The sequence below is a fragment of the Bos taurus genome, unplaced genomic scaffold (genome assembly GCF_002263795.3).
Source record: "Bos taurus isolate L1 Dominette 01449 registration number 42190680 breed Hereford unplaced genomic scaffold, ARS-UCD2.0 Leftover_ScbfJmS_338, whole genome shotgun sequence".
Lineage (NCBI taxonomy): Eukaryota > Metazoa > Chordata > Mammalia > Artiodactyla > Bovidae > Bos > Bos taurus.
The window spans coordinates 7,643-20,120 of record NW_020191650.1 but is presented as its reverse complement, the minus strand read 5'-3'; the positions used below and the strand labels follow the sequence as shown (position 1 = coordinate 20,120).

The following is a 12,478-nucleotide window of genomic DNA, read 5'->3' as shown; positions in this document are numbered from 1 at the left end:
CGTAACTGTGACTTAAAACAATTAATCAAATATTTAGTTCTGTGTGTGATCAATAATTATAAGAGTGTGACTCTAGGTATGGGAAAAGAAAAGAAGGGAACTATCTCCTGGATCACAATAGGTTAAAAGACAGCGGACCCAGAAAATCTTTCATTGTCTATCATTGGGTCTAATCCAGAAACTAACACCTAGAGCGATATATCAACGAAAACCTTCACCTGACCTGGGATGAGCCTCCCAGCACCGTGGGACCAAAATTGGTCATGAAATGTCTCCCAAATATCGGTCGAATTTCTGACCAAGGGAAAGGACTGGAAAATGGAATATTTCCTGTTATGTCAGTAAACAAGGATGTCACAGTCATCAGTGATTCCAGCCCTCCAGAGAACTCAGGAGGGAAAAGAACACCTGTGCGATATGGCAGGAATCAGGCTGCAGCCACTTGCTACTGGGAGCCCTGAGGAACTCGGAAGGTGAAAACACAGACATTGGCCTCAGAGAGCTGAGATGCATATGAAAGGAATGAATTCAGTGAGCCCAAACTCTTGCATCTTCCCATATATAGGAAAGCACTAAATTCCCTAACTTGAGATATCTGGTTTTCTTTAATTCACAAAAATACTTTTGATGTGCAGACTACCTGCCCTCCTGAGTCCTGCATCACCTGAGTCCTCCCCCTGCCTTCTTGGAAGACTTCTATCAAGGCTACTTGAGATGCTACCTCCGGGATTCATGTCTTAAAAATTTCCACCAAATAAAACACAGCTCTCAACTTTTAGGTTGTGACTATTTTTTAAGTCGACAATGGTCAATTGATTTTCAAGTCAAGGGCAAAGAAGAGTGTTTTCAGCAAAAGGTGCTGGGGCAACTGGAGAGTCACATGCAAAAGAATGAGGTGGACCCACCCCCTTACACCATATACAAAATTAACTCAGATTGGATCATAGACATACATTGAAGAGCTAAAACTATCAAAGTCTTAGAAGAAAAGATGAGTGAATCTTTGCCTTTGCATTTGACAAAACTCTTCTTAAATACAACACTAGCCACAAATGACAACAGAAAAAAAAAAGACTTTTTCAAAATTTTTTTTAAAAATTGCTTTTTAAAAGATACCATGAAGAAAGTGAAAAAATGAGAGAAGATATTTGCAAGTCATCTGTCTGGTAGGGCTTCCAGGTGGCTCATTGGTAAAGAATCCGCCTGCCAGCACAGGAGACACAAGTTCAATCCCGGATCAGGAAGATTCCCTGGAGGAGGACACAGCAACTCACTCCAGTCTTCTTGCCTGGCAAACCCCATGGACAGGGGAGCCTGACGGTCTACAGTCCATAGGGTCGCAAAGAGTCAAACACAACCGAGCGACTGAACACAAGAATGAGCACACATATATCTGGTAAGTGACTGACATCTAGAATAGATAAAGAACTCACACTTCATAATGGGTGTGTTCTCTGGACAAGCTCCCAGGGAGGACCCATGGCAGATGATCTAAAAAGTGCTTATGAACCACAACGGATGAAATGACACTCAGTCACATCTTACATCATTCTAGTCTCAAAATAACTTTACCATGAAAAACTAACTTTTTTGTTTTTGTTATAAACAAGTGGACTAGAACATTTGACTTAAGTCATAAACAAGTAGTACAACCTCATTTAAGTTAAAAGCAAGTGGATTTGAAATCAGATCAAACCAATACACAACAGACATTCCGTGTGGGAGGCAGTGTGAAGTGAGGGGTGCTGGGGAAGACCGTGTCCCTCAGACCCTGGAGGTTCAAGGTGAACGTGGAACCACTGTGGGGGAGGAGCAGAGAGGGACTGTTCCTAGAGGTGGGGTGGTGCCCTGTGCCCTCTATCTTGTCCCAGACTTGATCACAGATCGCCTAGAAGGGCGGTGGGAGTAACGGAACAGTCGGAAGAATAAACAGCCTGCTGCCATGTATTTTATTTAGCTCATCTATTTATTTCAGTTCAGTTCAGTCACTCAGGCGTGTCCGACTCTTTGCGACCCCATGAACTGCAGCATGCCAGGCCTCCCTGTCCATCACCAATTCCCGGAGTCCACCCAAACCATGTCCATTGAGTTGGTGATGCCATCCAACCATCTCATCTTCTGTCGTCCCCTTCTCCTCCTGCCCTCAATCTTTCCCAGCATCAGGGTCTTTTCAAATGAGTCAGCTCTTCACATCAGGTGGCCAAAGGATTGGAGTTTCAGCTTCAACATTAGTGCTACCAATGAACACCCAGGACTGAACTCCTTTAGGATGGACTGGTTGGATCTCCTTGCAGTCCAAGGGACTCTCAAGACTGTTCTCCAACACCACAGTTCAAAAGCATCAATTCTTCAGCACTCAGCTTTCTTAATAGTCCAACTGTCACATCCATACATGACCACTGGCAAAACCATACCCTTGACTAGACTGACCTCTGTTGACAAAGTAATGTCTCTGCTTTTTAATATGCTGTCTAGGTTGGTCATAACTTTCCTTCCAAGGAGTAAGCGTCTTTGAATTTCACATCTGCAATCACCATCTGCAGTGATTTTGGAGCCCAGAAAAATAAAGTCAGTCACTGTTTCCACTGTTTCCTCATCTAGTTGCCATGAAGTGATGGGACCAGATGCCATGATCTTTGTTTTCTGAATGTTGAGCTTTAAGCCAGCTTTTTCACTCTCCTCTTTCACTTTCATCAAGAGGCTCTTTAGTTCTTCTTCACTTTCTGCCATAAGGGTGGTGTCATCTGCATATCTGAGATTATTGATACTTCTCCCGGCAATCCTGATTCCAGCTTGTGCTTCCTTCCAGCCTAGCGTTTCTCATGATGTACTCTGCATATAAGTTAAATAAGCAGGGTGACAATATACATACAGCCTTGATGTACTCCTTCTCGTATTTGGAACCAGTCTGTTGTTCCATGTCCAGTTCTAACTGAGCTGCCCTTGTAAAGAATGCCATCCATGAAGGACTGACTTGAGGCAGCTGGACAGGTGGCCAGGGGAAAATCGCTTTAGGAAACACAAGATGGGATGGTAGAGAAGAGAGGGGCGGAGCCTAAGCGCCCGGAAACTCGCCTGGGGGAAGGACAGAGAAGTCGCCCGCCCGGCCTCTTCCCAGCTCCTGGGTCCCCGAAGGCACCGCGGCGGCGCCCAGACTGACAACCAGAAAGAGCCCGGTCATCACCCCGCAACCCTGGGCACTTCCTAACAAAGACTCACTCACCGACCGGGCGGGCCTCCAGGGGCGCCGTTTCCCGAGCGCAGCACCTCAGCCCGGAGCCCGTCTTCCGCGCCCGCCCGGGATCCCCGCTCCAGCGACGCCTCTCCGAACGCCGCCGGCCGAGCTTCCCCCGAGCCGGGGCCACGAGGCGTCTGGCCGAGATTCGAAAGAGCGATTCAAACTCAAAACCCCGAGGTGAGTTTCAGAATTTCTCTTGTGGTTGTTCTCTCGGGGTTTCAACCTGCCGGAAAGTGATCTTTGCTGGACCGGGCGCGAGGAACGCGCCCCGCAGATCGCAGGAGCCGGGTGCGAAGGAGTGGGCGGTGAGTGCGATCCCAGGACGGGCCCCCGCAAATGTTCTGTCTTCTCTCGCCACAGCGAAGCCACCAGCCCGGAGACCGCGGGGTTGAGCCACCTGCGCTGCTGATGTCGTGCTGGAGACGGGTAGCGCAGGGGAGGGGGCTGGGAAAGGCGGGAGGAGGCCGCTGCTGCTTGACTCGGGAAAATTCGTCAGTTTTGCGGTGAGCTTGCTCCTCCGGGGCCCTAGGAGGACTTTGCCACTTGCGGGTGAGCAAAGGATAATAAATTCCCGGCTGTTCTGGAGCTCGGCTCCAACAGGACTATTGGACTCTATGTACACCCTCCTCCGATATGACAGACCTGGTGGGGTCGGCCGCTGCTAGTTTGGTTAACAGAAGGAAATGACAACCCACTCCAGTATTCTTGGCTGGAGAATCTCATGCACAGAGTAGGCTGGCGGGCTACAGTCCATGGGGTCGCAAAGAGTCGGACACGACTGAGTGACTAACATGTAGTGAATCGTTATCATTACAGAGAAGGTTTGAGAGGTTAGGATGGAAAGTGGATGTAGAAGAAAAGAAGGGATAACTGAGCAGGAGATGGCAGCGGCTGTGGGGTGGGGGTGAGGGAGGAAGTGAATTGAAAGAAAGATTAGAGCAGGAAGTGGTTCAGGGAATGAGCAGAAGAGCCAACAAAACGAGGGCTTTTCTTGTTCACACCAGAAGAGGGCTGTTTTGGAGAGAGGATAGTTATTCAAAGTGGATTTGGCTTTGTAATGTCATGAGTATTTTTTTTTAATGAGTAATTACATTTGAAACTTAAGAAATACTTCCTGGGTATAAGTGTTATTTTTCTTGTTTTTCAACAGGGCTTCCTCAGTCTAGGACTGAAGACTTTGGGCGGTGCCAGGAGACAGAGGTATAGACACACCCCAGGCTACCTTTTGCTGGTCACTCTCCTAAAACTGCAGGGAGGAAGGTCACTGGCTCACACCGCAGGCCATCTTTTGCTGATACTGCTGCTGATAGAAACCGGGAAGACTCTGGGCAGTGAGTGTCCTGGATCTGGGACTCTGGTGGGGGAGGGGGGAACATAAGAAAATGGGGAGGGAAGGGGCTCCACCCAGGTGGGCGCCCGTCCACCTGCTCTTAGGATGGTGAGGGTGTGGTTTAGCTGGACTGGCTGCCCAGGAGGTGACACCCTGCCTTCCAGGACCCCACCCAAGGCATGGTGCCTGGGCCTGTGCTCCTATAGCAGCTTTCCCCCTCCTGGCAAGTCCTACCTCCTACTCCAGTAAAACTTTCCTGATGACTAGGGACCCATCATGAATGTGGCATGTGTCCTATGGCATCCTTCTCCCCATTCTATTGAAAGTCTTGTCTGTTCAGATAGATTTTAAGTCTCTAGAAACCAGACACTGTCTTCTGTTTTTGCTGCCTCACAAGCTGGCATGTGCATACTTAGTCACTTAGGTGTGTCCAACTCTTTGCCACCCTATGGACTCTGTAGGCTCCTCTGTCCATTCTCCAGGCAAGAACACTGGAGTGGATTGCCATTTCCTTCTCCAGGGATCCAACCTGGGTCTCCTGCATTGCAGGGAGATTCTTTACTGCCTGAGCCACCATACATTAGATAAATCTTCCTGCTAATAGCATATGGACGGAAAAGATCCACGGTGGCATCAAAGTGTTTAATTAAAGCTCAGACAGTTACAGGTGAGGCAGGACTGAAGATGAAGCAGAGGAGGGGGTCTGGAATAGAGACCCCTCCCTCTGCAACCAGGCCCTGGAGGAGGAAACTCCCAGCCATACCTGTGGTTTTCTCTCACAGATGCCCACTCTCTGTGCCTTGACCTCACTGTCAAATCTCAGTCCAGACGTCACCAGCCCTGGTGTCAAGTCCAGGGCTCCGTGGACACAAAGCCTTTCCTCCAGTATGATAGTGCCAGCAACAAGGTCAAACCTTTGGGTTTCCTGGGAAAGGAGGTAAACGACACGAAAGCGTGGACTGAAATAAGCCAAACGCTGGTAGAAGCAGGAAAAGAGCTCAGGATGGTCCTGCCTGTCATCAAACTGGACAAAAATGAGACGAGGGGTAAGTATGGGAAGGGGGTAGGAGCTGGAGACAGCAAGAGAAAGAGTGCATGCAGGGAGGGCATTCCTATGAAAGGACTGAACAGGATCCAGCCTTAGAAACCTGGTGGACCTGATGGGTAAAATGGGGCAGGTCATGGTCAGAAGATCACGAGCCCCTAGATGTGCAAACACACTTGAGTGACTGGGGAGGATGGACTGTGGAGAGTCCAGGATGATTCATTGTGTGTGGGGGGCACAGGTCCTCCCACCCTGCAGGTAAAGCTGTGTTGTCAATGTGAAGCTGAGCAATGCTCTGGTGCATCCTTGCACTTCAGCCTCAATGGACGGACAGCCCTTCTCCTTGACACCATGAGCATAACCTGGACAGTCATCGATCCTGGAGCCACAGGCATCAAGGAGAAGTGGGAGCACAACCAGGAACTGGCAGAGTATTTCAGGAACATATCAACAAGAGACTGCAGTTATTGGCTTAGGGAATTCCTGAAACACTGGAAGATGCTGCTCCCAGAGCCCACAGGTAACTGAGTGGGACGTGGGGGAGGTGGAAGCTCTCTTCAAAGGTCTAGTGCCTTCATGTGTGGATATGAGCACATATGTTAGTGTAATTGAAAATATGATGGATGGAGTGACTGATCTCTTGGTGGACTTCCTGTCTGGAGAGTCAGTGATGGGCATAGCACAGAACTTGCCAGCATCCTCCTTTCCCAGCCCACCTCCCTCAGTACAGGAGCCCCCTTCCTCATTAACCAATGACCCAGACCCCAGGCACTGCTCGATGGTCCCCAAACCTATATATGCATTATGTTTCCAGGCCTTCTCTCCCGCCTGTCGTACTGATCCTTTAAGCAGCTCCAATGTCACTTAATGAAGCCCTTATCCCTTCCCAGACAGAATTAAGTACCCCCAGTTGTGTCCTCCTCAAAAAGGACTCCTCACAGTAAACATGTCCACCTGAAAGACAATCAGATGGACATTTGCTGTCTCAGTGACTCAGACAGTAAAGAATCTACCTGCAAGGCAGGAGACCTGGGTTCAATCCCTGGGTTGGGAAGATCCCCTGGAGTAGGAAATGGCAACCCATTCCAGTATTCTTGCCTGGAGAATCCCAGGGACAGAGGAGCCTGGTTGGCTACAGTCCATGAGCTCGCAAAAGAGTCGGACATGACTGAGCGACTAACACAACTCAGGAGAGATATTAGCTCCACAAAGACAGAGCACAAGCCCATTAATCTTTCCATACCTGGACCTGAAGAGTGGCTTCACATGAGTCAGTAACTATATGGGGAACATGTGCTAAGGACAGCAGGTGCTGAGGAAGGTGTATTCTTAGATTTGACAAGGCTTTTGCTTTTTCGTTTTAGAATCACTAATAATGGCCCCAGATATCAGCCAGTCTGCATCCATCCGATTGGTCTCTTGCATTATCCTATTGATCATCACCCAGTTAGTTCTAATTGCTTCCTCGTCATGAATATTATGAAGAAATCAGGGACCACAGCAGGTGAGAAGCCAGCCGGCCTCTGGCTCCTAGGCAGGTTTGTTCTGGTCAGGACTTGGGAGAGGTGAGCCACGGGTTTCACCAAGCCCCTGTCCACTGGACCCATCTTTACCAAGATGATGTTCTGTCTTTGTCTTGGGCCCCCACACTTCCCTGTAGGGTTGGGAACCACTCTGTTGCTGGGGTAGAAGAGGCTGGTGTGGGCAGCAGGAAAGTGCAGTGGGAGTGGGGATGAAGACAAGTGTCTTCTCCTTTGGGGGCCCCGGGTACAAGATGTAGACGTGGTGGGGTGGGGTGTTGTCCTGAGATCTTACTCAGGCTTTCCCAGACCTTTGATTAAAAAAAACCTTTTGTTCTCTGATGATAGCATTCTCTAGCTCAACATTTTCCCCAGTGGTTCTAACAGCTATTCCATCATCTGGATGTTTCTCCCTGGACTATGAGAAGGTACAATGTTAAACCAACTCTGGGTGTCAAAAACTGACCCTTGATGACAGTCTGGCTGTTGATCTAATATACTACCTTCTACTCAGAGTGGGATTTAACAAGAAGCTAAAGAAGCCTATGCTTAAGAATTCCTTCACTTTCCAGGACTGTTGATGGGCCCTTAAGATGTATTGACTTGGTCATTTTGAGGATTTGCAAAAGTCAAATATTTGCTCACAATCAGTTAAAACTTCCAATGCTATTCTTTCCATCAGACTTGCCTTCATGTGGGGTAGAATTGGGGTGGGGAGAGGGGGTTGGCATTTTTTAAATTCTGTTAAGAAGATAATGCATTAGGGATATACTATGTGATTTAATGAGACATAATTTAGGTGTTCACACACACTTTCATGTATAGTTAAGTTACCGCATGCTTTTATGGGCTGAATGTTCTTCTTAATTCATGTGATAAAATCCTCACCTCCAGGAAGACTTGTTGAAACCACTCAGTCGGTGGTGTGTGGTTATAGTCTGTGTTGTGGTACGATAGGAAGTATACGTTTGGTCGGAGTCCTGGTTCCTGGATCAGAGTTTCTAAAACCCACATTTTGGTGTCATATTTGGTGTTCTGAGTATAGAAAAGTAGTTTTTCTTTAGAGACCTAGCAGACTAATACATATGCAGAAACTGCAATCAAGTGTTAACTGCCTAGATGTCATGACACAAAAGTATGAGGCTACCAGTTGAATTATCATGTAGATTAATATATGTATTAACATACTAACATGTTAATGTGTAAAAATGTATCCAGGACAGAAGAAAGGATAAAGTGTGATATAGCCAGGAATGGAACACTATAACACAATAAATAAAGAATACATTACCACAGTAAAACCATAGATGCCTCATAAAAAGGAGTTGAGAGGCAAGTGCTGAACACAAAAGAATATATATGCTGTGGTACTCCTATTTGTTGTGTTACATTATTGTGAAGTTTAACTGAATTGTTTTTTTAAGATGTATTTATTTTTGGCTGTGCTGGGTCTTCACTGCTGTGTGCAGGCTTTCTCTACTTGCTGCTCTCTAGTTATGGTGCAAGAGCAGCTCCCTGTGATGACTTCTCGTAGCAGAGCGCAGGCTCTAGGCTGTGGGCTTTAGTAGGTGGGGCACATAGGCTCAGTAGCTGCAGCTCCCAGGCTCCAGGGCACAGCCTCAGGATTTGTGGCCCATGAGCTTAGTTGTTTCGCAGCATGTGGGATCTTCCCGGACAGGGACTGAACTCCTGTCTCCTGCATGGGCGGGCAGATTCATTACCAATGAGCCACCAGGGAAGCCCCTAATCGAATTATTAAAAAGACATTCTAAGCTTGATTCTAAATCTTATCTCAATAATTTATGGATGAAGATTAGATGTTCCATGACTTGCAACCAGGAAATTATGCATACTGGAAAAGATATTATTTAAAGGACTATCCACGACCTAGATGGACCCTTATCAGGTGCTCTAAACTAGCTCATGCACAACAAAACTGAAGAGAATGAACTCTTGGATTAATATTTCCCACTTAGAAAGGGCGACTGCACTGAACTGGCTAACAGAGAACACTGCTGACCTCAGAAACACCTAAAAACAATGCTCAAACAAAGAGGATGTTTGAGCTCATACATTCATACCAGGACGAGAAGAAGACAACATCGGAAAAATTTTAACCTTTCAGTTTTCACTCATGTCTAGACAAACTTGAAGTTTTCTCCTGTCAGGAATATATTCAGTGATGCAGAGAATTCAATTATACATTGTACTTTTTTGCCCAGTGAGAATCACATGAATGTTTATTGAAACTCCTTTATTTTAGGGGCTCAAAGTGTTGAAGTTCTACCATTAGGTGAAGGAGACCTCACCTGGAAATAGGGTGTGTGCAGATGTAATCCAACCAAGGTGAGGTCAGGGTGGATTAGGTTGGGCTCTAATCCAAAGACTGGTGCCTTTACCAGGAGGCACGCCTTGAAAGAAATGTGGACACGCAAAGAAGAGACGGATATAGGAAAACAAGACACACGAGCATCATGGAAGGACAGAAATAGACACTGGGGCTACGCAATCCCAAGGGTTTCTGGCAAGCACCAGTGCTGTGCATAGTACCTCAGTCGTGTCCGACTCTTTGCGCCGCCATGGACTGCAGCCCACCAGGTTCCTCTGTCCATGGGGATTCTGCAAGCAAGAATACTGGAGTGGGTTGCCATTTCCTTCTCCATGCAGCCACCAGTAGTCAGGAAGAGAAAAGATGGAGCCTCCCTTAGAGCCTTCAAAGAGGGCCCTACTGACAGCTTGATTTCGGACTTCTAACCCTCACAATCTTGAAAGAATAAATTTTGGTTGTTTCAAGCCATAGAGTTCGTGGTAATTTTTTATGAAGACTTCACTGTCCCATCCAAGCTTGCAGGGGCTTAGACTGCATTCCCAGCACAAAGGGAACTGATGAGCAAGAAGGAAGGCAGGAGAGCAGTTTTAGAGAAGAGCCAAGAAACAGACCCAGGGACGTCTAGAAACATGACACCTAGTAGACTTCTAGACACCTAGTAGACGAGGAAAGAAATACCAGCGAAGGTGAGAGGGTAACAGGCAGGAAGGCCAGGGGTCTCCAAATAGAGGAAATAGCCTGCAAGTGTCAGACATTTTTATCTCTCTTAAGCGGCAGGAGGAAACAAACTAGCAATATTTTTTCCTTCTCTATACAAATTTAAAGGGAGGTTTCTCTTAAAATATTGTGTTGCCATAATGACACCCGGCTTCGCCTGAAGTTAGCTATTCTCGAGTCTAGGGATAACCAATGCCTTTTTCTTATGGAAATGTTTGTCTTAAGCTATGCTAATGTACTATGCCTTTACCCCAAACTCTGTCTCCAAGTCGGTTCCGCCTCTTGGCCCAGAACCTACTTGACAAACCAGTATGGATTTTGTTCCCCTAATCTATGTAAATGAAACTATTTGTATGGTGGTCTGCCCTTCTTCAAGATTCAAGTTAATCATTTTATGGCCCAGGATAAACCATTTGGTGCCAAGATTATCCCAAAGTGCATCTTATGGGTGAGGGGCCTGGTGCCATTCTGAATTTTAAGACATTCCTTTCTTTCATTAACAGACTGCTAGTGACTATATAACATCCAGCTAAAGACTAGCAGGGGGGTACTCTTTCTGCCCCCTTCTGATGCCTATGTCAGAAGCTTTCTCTATCTCCTTTATACTTTAATAAAACTTTATTACACAAAAGCTCTGAGCGATCAAGCCTCGTCTCTGGCTCCGGATTGAATTCTTCTCCTCCAGGGGCCAAGAATCCTGGTGTATTCGCGTGATTCAACAACAACCTTTAATCTTGGGGGCTCGTCCGGGATCCTTCAGGACAAGGTAAGGATGCTTGGAGCTTTAGTTCTTTGTTCTCTTAGCGAACACGTTTTCTGCTGTGCTTTACTAACTCAACCGTGTGCTTGTGTGAATGAATGGCATGCCCTGCGTGAAACAAGTAAGGAGCCCTGCTCTGCGGTTCCATGGTGATCTCACACGGCTTATGACAGAAACCTGTCGGGGCGTTATACCGACCTGCCAATGCCAAGAGGCACCCAATGTCTCCTTCGGGAACCGACCAGAAATGGGCAAAGCGTGTGGACCGAACTCTCCTTTCTCGGTCAAACTTTTCGGTCTCTTTGACCATTTCATAACTCCTTGGGAATTAGAAGTACTAACCTAATCTATCGGATCATAGACTTTCAAGGGACTTGTGATCTATACTGTTACTGTGTACTGTGGCTTAGGTCCCAGACTTGGATTGGTAGTCAAGAAAGTGTCTAGCCTCGCTAGGAATCGAAAGTTCGGAAGCTAGATGGAGCTCTAAGCTCCCAGAACATCTCTGAGGTTAAAGGTTACTCAGATTGGGACTGCGATGGGTTTTTTTTTCTTTGGTAATGCCGGCTCTTAGTGGATCAGAGGAGGCTGTTATACTGGTGTGGTGATGCTTGGAAAGAACATCTCAGTTTTATGTTCGCGTCGGTCTTATTGTGGTCAGGAAATACTCAGGGTCGTGCACAGGCACTCAGGTGACGAATGTTTCCCACAATGGTCTTAGCTTGGGAGGCATTCCGGAAGGTTACTCTGATTCACCCCGGGTGACATCAGAGGCAAGCAAGGTTAAGGGTGAAGAGCTGGACGTCAAGTAGGGATGCTATCAAGTCTACCCCTGGTACATCCCCACCCCATCTCGGTGGTAGAACCGGGAGGGACGAGTACGGGGCCTGCGTTGGTAAGGGACAGACTAAGTCCGACCAGGAAGGAAAAGCTTTTGGTGTAACGTCTGTCTACACCCCCATCTAGAGCAGGGAGGGACGCCTCCGGTAGAAAAATGGCCTTGGTCGCTTTTTTTCTCTCTTACAGATGGGAGCTAACAATTCCAGCCTCACTCCTTTGAACTGTATCCTGAAAAACTGGGATAGATTTGATCCCCAGGGCTTAAAGAAGACACACCTGGTCTTCCTTTGTGATACTGCATGGCCACGGTATCCATTGGAGGACGGCGAACGGTGGCCAGTTGGAGGGTCTCTTAAGTATAATACTGTTCTACAATTAGACCGGTTCTGTAAGGAACAAGGGAAATGGGTAGAAGTAGCATATGTGTTGCCCTTTTTCTCTCTGGGAAATATGCCAGATTTACGTCCTAAGGGTATAGATTTGGGCGTGAAACTTTCAGCTCCCCCCTATCCTCTTACTTTGCCCCCGTACCTGGGACTCCAAACTGGGATTCAAACTGCCCACATGGAGGTCCAAACAACTCCTGTCTCAGTACGACCTCAGACTACTCTGGTTTCAGTAGAAACTCAGACCATCGAAGTAAGCGATGAGATGGAGGACAGGAGACAAAGAAAAGAGGAAAAACAGGTTTCTCCAATC

The 12,478-nt window shown here is 47.1% G+C and overlaps 1 protein-coding gene across 1 annotated transcript; it reads left to right on the top strand.

The window, feature by feature from the left end:
* Nucleotides 1–417: 417 nt before the first annotated feature.
* Nucleotides 418–11,077, top strand: LOC100848282 (retinoic acid early transcript 1E). The gene is made up of 6 exons (XM_024989181.2): nt 418–473; nt 3,214–3,415; nt 4,389–4,569; nt 5,351–5,614; nt 5,855–6,133; nt 6,978–11,077. The coding sequence occupies exons 1-6, from the start codon at nt 418–420 to the stop codon at nt 7,085–7,087; spliced, it is 1,092 nt and encodes a 363-aa protein (XP_024844949.1). The 3' UTR covers nt 7,088–11,077.
* The last annotated feature ends 1,401 nt before the right edge of the window (nt 11,078–12,478 follow it).